This window comes from Rhagoletis pomonella, unplaced genomic scaffold, assembly GCF_013731165.1.
Source record: "Rhagoletis pomonella isolate Grant_MI unplaced genomic scaffold, Rhpom_1.0 Rhpom_scaffold_00002, whole genome shotgun sequence".
Lineage (NCBI taxonomy): Eukaryota > Metazoa > Arthropoda > Insecta > Diptera > Tephritidae > Rhagoletis > Rhagoletis pomonella.
In genome coordinates, this window is record NW_023458556.1 from 99,476,110 (window position 1) to 99,484,895 (window position 8,786).

Below are 8,786 nucleotides of genomic sequence, written 5' to 3' on the forward strand. Positions count from 1 at the left end.
TTTAAACGGTGGCGAAAGGCCACCACTGGAAAATAAATATTCAATCACATTTTTTTATTTTTCTACGTAATTCTTATTTCCTGAGCTTATATAAGTATAAAGAACATACATTTTAATTATGGGACAATAACACGTTGAATAGCTTACACTGTTGATTGCAAAATGAGCCCTCTCTCTAACTCTCTCTAAATAAAAGAAAGCCTTCCTCAAAATTCAAGACTGTAAAAAGACTGATACGTTACGAATAGTTTTCCACCGGAAACACATGGATAATGAAAAGTATATGGAACTATTTTATTTTATAGTGAAAGAAGGCTGAAACGCTCGAAGAAAACTAGATTTTCCGATTTTTTAGCCTGTTGGATTCCGCGCCAAACCACTTGATACTTTGGACCGTTACATTACATAAGAAAATACTGCCGACTTCGTTTTCATATAAACAGCTAATCACTGATTTTTTTGTCGAATACTTTTATTAGTAACATCAAAGTAATACAAGGCAAGCAAAGAGAAGAGAAGCAAGTACAATACAAAAAAGTGGTGGTCCTTAAATATAAACTACCCTTTAGTTTCATGTTGTAATTTTTCAATTTTCATTAATTAAAAGGTGTCTCAGGATTAAGTGAATTTTAATGTTTGGGAGAAGGAGATTCGTGTTCATATTTATCTTTTCCGGTACCTTACAATATGTATGACCCAAATATAATCAAAAATCTGCGAAGCCTGAGAAAAAAATTGTTTACCCTTGATTTCGTTTTCGGCGATTTGGGCCATATATACAATGGCTCTTAAGCAAAATATTTATTTTTTCTTACAATTTTAGGAAAACCGAACTCGACCAAATTTTGTATACACATTGTGCTTGCTCTCCTTAAGCACCGTCTTGAATATTTTTGAAATCGGATAAGACCGAATCCCCCTAAACTATAGTTAGCTTTGAGTTTCTTTAAATTACCGTTATATGGGTGGAGAGCGTTTCACAAACTTTCAAGACGGTGTTTAAAGAGGCTAAGCATCTGTGTATATCTAATTTCGTCGAGATCAGTGAAGTAGTTATTAGAATACACATATTTGATACAAGTGCGCGGTGCCACGCCGATTTTCCTAAAATTTTATGAAAAATCAATTTTGTGCTAAAGATCTATTGTAGCATATATAAATTTTTAATAAATATTGATGAACTCCTTAGCCACACTTCTCAAAAAATCTGAAATCCGGTACATACACACATATAAATTCAAGACCGTGATTTTGCTTAGATTGCTTAACTTCAACAATTTTTATGTAATCGCATTAGTTGGGGTACCAATTTATTCGAAAAAAAAATGTTCTTGTAGATAAATACTACATGTTTGGCAACCTTCATACAAATTTTTAAAATCAGCGATGTTCAAAGTTGAAAAAATTAGGAAAGGTAGGTAAATTTAACCTATGAAAACTTTTAAATCTAGCAATATTTATATTGCTATACATAATTTCTAAGGTCTACAAATCCTCTTTCCAAACATGTTCGATTTTTAAAATCGGATTAAAAATAATAACGCTTTTAGTAGATAACTGCATCAAGTACGAACATTACGGTTGTTTTAAAATAAAAAAAATTGATGGTTCAGGAACTATTTTCATGTTTTACCCGACCATAGCTACAACCTACACTAAGTTTTGTTGCGGGTGTATTTCATTACTTTTTTGTTGCACCGTGCAATTAGTATGGATAATAGATTGGCGCTTACATAATGTGTTAGTAGCTTATCCTCTGATTTGTGGCGCCCACTTTGATGCTGATACACAAAGGGGAGGGACTTACAATTTTACGCCGACTATGAGCGACGATTGTATTTTTATGATAAGCTGTTTTTTATGGCAGAAATACACTCGGAGGTTTGCCGTTGCCTCCCGCGGGGCGATTATTTTTGTTGCGATGTTGCTTTGACCAGGGCTTGAACCCAGTCCCTGCGGAGTGTAGCGCCCACTGCTAATAACTACACCACAGCGACCGCCTGTATGTATATAAAACTGGGTACTGAAAAAATTTCTAACACTTCTGATAAGAAAGTTTGAATTTTGGGTGAAAATATGTAGATTTTTTTAGTTTTCTACAAAGTTTTAAGGTTGATTTTGTAGCGTCGTGGAATGAAAGGCGATGAAATATAATAGTGCCGGATGGCCTGGTAACAACTATTTATTTCTAAAGAAAAATGTTTGGAAATTTAATATATGTGACACGTAAAGTTAAAAGGGACCTACGCTCAGAAAAAAGATTTCGAGAAAAACGACTTTGAAGTTTACCAAGTTGATTTTGATGCTTCTGAAAGCTTTAATGGATTGAAACTCGTTACTCGGTGGTTTTCGGGGTCGCTGATTACGAATCCGATATTAGTTTTCCAAAATTCAAAATGGCGGATCCGATGTTCGTTTAAAAATTCAAAATGGTGGATCCAATATGGCGGAAAAAATTTAAAATTTGTTCGGATTCATGTGAAACTCAAAAATGTCATTGACACCGAAAACGAGGTCACTGATTACGAATCCGATGTTCGTTTTCCAAAATTCAAAATGGAGGATCCAATATGGTGGCCGAACTTAAAAAAAAAATTTGGATTCACATATAAATTCATACTTAAAGGGTATCTTGGGGTCGATGATTACGAATCAGATGAATTTCTGGATATGTATGTAAATTAGTATATATATGTATTAATGATGTGTATTAAAGTTGTTCTTACCAAATCTTATTATAGCTACAGTTTTATACCAAGCAGTTTTCTCAATGCAGTAGCTTCAAAGGAAGGAAGTAAGGAAGTTTCAAGCGAATCCGATCAATTTAAAAATAAAAGCCATCCGCCATTTTGAATTTTTAAAAACTAACATCGGATTCGTAATCAGCGACCCCGAAAACAACGAGTAACGAGTTTCAAGCGAATTTGATTAATTTCAGAATAGTTTGTCAGACTTAATTTTTTTGTTTTTTTTTTGTGAAAGTACCTAACTTTGAAGTGAAATTGTGAAAAAACTAATGCCGTTAGAACTGCGGTTTATTGCATCGGAAAGAGCGGCCCGTTTACTATAAGAGTCGATGAAAAGTGAAAACGGATGTTTTCAGACCGTAGGTCCCTTTTAACTTTACGTGCCACATATGTGGGTAAATTAAATAACATTAGAATGCCAGCTAAAAAATACTCACCGTAGTTTGCGCCCTTCTTCTTCTACGTTCACGACACTACTGAATTTTAAACTCGAGAGCGCAGCGAATAGACAAAAGGGAAGGTTGGAAAAAGCGATGAGCTTACAGCGATTATAATAACCGGAAATAGGGATGGGCGTTTTGTTACACCCCCACCCCCGTGAAACGCTAGTCTTCACTAGAGTCTACGTTCAAAACGGCCAGCTTTGATGTTGGACGACGAAGCACCCCTGTGCTTGTTCCGACATCCGCCCTTCTTATCTCACCATCTGCACCCCGGTAGACACTCTCAACTACACCGCGGCACCACTGTCGCCTCGGCATATTCGGATCGCAAATGAAAACGATATCGCCCACAATCAACGCCTTCGACGACGTGCACCAGCCAAACGTTGTTTTTAGTGCACTGCCTTACCGACGCCCTACAATAACAAATGCAGATTCCCTCATAATGGTATTCACACTCCGCAATCGTTAATAACCGGTGGAAATTGCCAGACGCCGCGTAAAATTCAAGATTTGCCCGAATTTAGCGGACATGCGGAAGACTGGCCATTGTTTTCCAACGCACTCATCCAGTCAACTGCCGCCTATGGTTACACTAACCTTGAAAATAATCAACGCCTGTTGAAATATTTGAAAACTGAAGCCAGAGAAGTGGTTAAATCGTTGCTAATCCATCCGGATAACGTAGCCAGTGTTATGGAGCAGCTACAGTTTCGATTTGGTCGACCGGAGTCGTTGATACGCAGAAAGCTTCAACTAGTTAAAGAAATTAATCCGATTTCCGAGTCCGCCATTGAAAAACTTATACCCTTTGCAACAAAAACAAAAAATCTATCTGTTTTTTTGCAGTCGGTGAATGGAGTACAGCACCTGTCAAACCCAACGTTACTAGAGGAGCTGATTAGCAAGCTTCATATTAGCAAACGAATGGATTGGGCAAGACATGCCGCCGCGATTAAGCCGTACCCAACTGTTGTCGACTTCAGCAACTGGCTCAGCGACTTGCCAAATTTGGTTTGTACATTGCAACAAAGTGATAGTCGTCGGCGAGTAGTACTGCACGCCACGGAAAATGGACCAAAGAAATCCCAACTCTCTGGTAAGTGCCCAAAATGTAAGGGACAGCACAAAATCTATGTATGCCGAAAATTTTTGGATTCCTGCGTGACTGATCGATGGGCTCACATAAAGCAAAACCGTCTGTGTTTCTCGTGCTTGAGAAGCGGCCATTCGTCGCGTGATTGCCGTAGTCGCACGCTGTGCATGATCGATGGTTGTCAACGTAAGCACAACAGACGTCTGCATGAGCCTAATAAGGCCACCAGCGCTATGCCTGCACCACAAAGCGGAAAGCAGATGGTTGGTACCACTAACGTAATGGAGTCAATCGACAGGGGCTCTTGTTCCGCGTCTTGCCAGTAACGTTATATAGGCCGCGTAAACAAGTGGATACATTTGCGATGTTGGATGAAGGTTTGTTGTTGTTGTTGTTGTAGCGGCTACAACAACCCCGCCCAGATCGGTTGATATCTCAGTCGTTGTCGTCAAGTTACACTAACGGCAGCCCTAGGAAGCGTGCAGCTTCTATTGGGTTGGTCCACAAGGACAAAGCCGTTAGGGTTGTCGGGTTTTCCGGGCATGCGAAGAGATGTTTCGAGTCATTTGGGGTCTCTCCGCATGCCGGACACTCATTTGGCACATCCTCATTCAATCTACTCAGGTAGGAGTTTAACCTGCTGCAGTAGCCAGAGCGGAGTTGGGCTATTGTCGTTCGTGTCTCCCGAGGCAGATGAAGCTTCGTCTCGTCTATGTCCGGTGGCGGTATGCCTAGAACGGCATTCACAGGTCTAGAGTCTACATAACTCGAGACTGACTCCCTGTGAATGCCGTTCAGGGCCAGTCGGTAAGCTGACGGGTCCAGAGGTTGCTTGATGAACCTCTGGACTTCGTCCGTCAGTTCATATAGATGCCTCGTGACGTGCCTAGGCGAGGGCTCCTCTGCAAGCAGCTGTCTGTTTGGGTGGCCACTTCTGTGGCTCGTCTATCACGATGATGGACAGAAGTCTTTTGAAAGAGCTGGGTATAAATGGAAAGGAGTACAACTTGAATATGCAGTGGTTTGGAGGAAGAACTACCCAGGAGGCCACCACAGTAGTCAAACTGCGAAATAAAGCTGTAGCGTCGTGGAATGAAAGGCGATGAAATATAATAGTGCCGGATGGCCTGGTAACAACTATTGATTTCTAAAGAAAAATGTGTGGAAATTTAACATATGTGGAAAAATTAAATAACATTAGAATGCAAGCTAAAAAAATACTCACCGCAGTTTGCGCCCTTCTTCTTCTACGTTCACGACACTACTGAATTTTAAATTCGAGTGCGCAGCGAATAGAAAAAAGGGAAGGTTGCAAATAGCGATGATATTACAGCGATTATAATAAACGGAAATAGGGATGGGCGTTTTGTTACAGATTTTATATGGGTTTTGTTAGATAATGAACTGGATTTTAATTGAAAATTCTTAAAAATAAATAAATAAACATACGTAAGTGGAAAACAATATCACTTTGACACGGCGCGCTATAGATATGACCGACACCTTATCTGCCAGAGAAGTTGGACAATTTGGTGGTTAGCATTGCATCTAGTGCTTTTGGTGCTAATTCCCTATCCTCCGTTATTAAGCCAGTATGCAGCTCTCACGAAAAGCAAAAACTCTATATAAAATGACGTATAAGAAATGGCTCAGAAATTTTCTTGAGTCAAATTTCCTTAAGACAGTACGCAGTTCTGAAGAAATTTGCTACGCCTTCTACTGCGGTTTTCTGAAGTTTTTTTGTGAAAAAAGAGCTCAAGGCAACCCATGTTTGCCACAGAAATATATGCCCGTTACATTATTTCTTAAGGAAAGAGCGAGGCAATAGGCTGTCACAGGCTCTGAAGTATCAGTTATCAAAATTCCTAGGACACACACACGAAATAATGAAATTTTTTTTCTTGAGAGTGATACTGGCCTATTCAAAGGAGGAAAGTAAAAAATATTGCATTTGTAGCGGAATACAACAAATACGTGTGTGGAGTGGATCGCTTAGATCAAAACGTGAATCTGTACCGCGTTGATTATAGGGGAAATAAATGGTGGAATGGGGGAAACTATATTAGTTTTTACTTTAAAAAAATATGGGTGATGCCTGGTGCACCCATATGGGTAACAGTACTTCCTGTATCAACTAGGAGCAGGATACAAGTTGTATGTATGAGCGATATTCGCTACATATATTGTCGCTACCATGTCAAACTATCGAATGTGTCAAAATGCTTTTTTCACCTTCGATACCTTGCGCATTCGTTTAGAATAATACGTAAGTTAGCAAATGGTTGAATTTCTAGTCTAGAGATACTTGCTTTAACAAAGTGTCGAATTTCACTTTTTTTCCTAATGACAGCAACATTTTTTACAACTGCTTTTTTTTGCTCTCCTAAAAAGTACCCATTTTCACAATCGATAGTTTGATATGGGAGGTTAAGATTTAGGTGGTTTTAAGAAAATAAAAATCGTAACTATTCTCGGTCTATTCAGGTTAAAATAAAATCGTTGTGGTAACGGATGCTGCATGATGCTACTAGGGCATTTTTACACACATTTCGCATAAGTTGTTTATTGAGAAGATACATCCAAAGCATTTACAATTATATGAGCGGTTGACTGTAGGTAATAGAAATTCGGCGTGTCCACAATTTCATTTTCTTCTGGCCAATAAGTACCCTACATTGATGAGGAGAGTGGTGGGATGATTGATACCTAGTACCTATGAATTACATTTTTAGCTTTTAGTGCACTGCTTGCGTTATTACTATGTTTCTTTAAAATAAACATAAATTTTTCTAACTTATTTTATTTAAGAAAAAATTTGTTATCTTGAAGAATACTGAATGGTATGTTTTTTCATTTCTGTGTTGTATAGGCAAGCTGGAACGGAGACGTTAAACAAGATTTATGAAAAACTTACTCAAATGCAAAATGATTTTAAAACTGCGGTGAATAATACCGAGGTCGGTAGTCGCTTTCAAATGGCAGAATCCTTGTTTTTTTATTTATTGGATAAAATTCTACGAGTAGAAACAAGAACAAAGCCTAATATAGATCTCAAAATTTTATTGACTACTGATACTTTTATAACGACGCTCATCGCCTGCTGTGTGGAAATTGTTATTAACGCATATCAATCTCAAATGAAATTCCCCTGGATTTTAAAATGCTTCAGCATAACAGCCTTCCATTTTCACAAAATTATTGAAATAGTTGTAAGGAGCCACGATGGTGTATTGTCGCGACCACTGATTAAGCATTTAAATTACATTGAAGAGTCTTGCCTGGAATCTTTAACCTGGCAAAAGGAATCACCTTTATGGGACATTATTAAAACATTTGCTTTACCGACGTGGTCTGAAGTGGACGTTGACAATTTAGCAAAACGGCATCATCCTCAGAGTAAGTTTTATTTCACCAATCAGACCTGTTAACAATGATTATTGATTAAAGGTTGTTTATAAGAGAACCTATTAAAGATTAGATATCATTTGCACCTTTATATGATAAATAACACATCAATACAAAAGAGTCAAATTTTTCCCAAAATATGTTTCTGACAACATATCGGCGTTTTGAGTTTTATTTTAGCAACGCACATAGGGGTATTTGAACGATTTAGGCGGCCAAAAACCAAGTTGACAAAATTTTTGAGAAAACTTAAAAAATTAATCGCTTTCGATAGAGAACATTCCAAATAACATTTCCCAGTCCCCCTCCCTTTTCTAACTAGCACAGCGAACGCTCACCGTTGACCGGAAGCAGAATATTCTAACGCTGCTTTAAAAAAAAATTTCGCTCTCTAGAAAGATCGTGACGGTTTTGAGTTAATATTTTGATTACTGCATTGTATTCTTAAAAAGTAGTGATGGATCCACATACAGAAGGTAACAATGCATTTAAGGGTAAATTTTTTTTAATCGTTTTACTAAGCAAAAGTTCAATTCAAATGTAACGAATATAGCGGTTTTCAACAAGTATTTTTTTGTTAATTTTTGTGAATATTAAGGAATTTGTTGTATCCCCGGGAGAGATCGCGTTATTATTCTTTGTTCAATTGAAAGCTTAGAAATTTGGCTAATATAGTGAGAAAAGACTGCCCGCAGAAAATGGCAGATAAGTAGTATTTCTTGAATTAGAAAATGTTTTAAGGAAAAATCTAAAAACGCAACTAGTATATAGTAACACTACTTTAGATCTATTTTAACACTAAAATTGAACTTTTTAGATGAATTTGAGGCCGCTGTACTAGAATATGAATCCATTTAATTTAAAAAAATAAATAGTTTTCGAGATATTAGCAAAAGTCATGTTTTCTAGGACCTTTCGGTCCTGTTGCTAGAAATCTGCGGGAATATAAGGCGAACCCAACTATGATATATATTTCGGAATAAACATTTGTTTTCCTTTACATTGGTGTTATATAAGTGATGATTAAAGAAATAGTTTTAGGTACACAAGCGTTTAAATTTAGATAAATGTCAATTTTGATAAATCTACGATATT

General features: G+C 37.5%; 1 protein-coding gene across 1 annotated transcript in view; it reads left to right on the forward strand.

The window, feature by feature from the left end:
* Positions 1-7,136: 7,136 nt before the first annotated feature.
* Positions 7,137-8,786, forward strand: part of LOC118734246 (retinoblastoma family protein-like) — a gene marked incomplete in the record, with an annotated part of 249,628 nt that continues 247,978 nt past the window's right edge. The window contains 1 exon segment of the mRNA XM_036463965.1: positions 7,137-7,682. Coding sequence (XP_036319858.1) covers positions 7,205-7,682 — 478 coding nt within the window.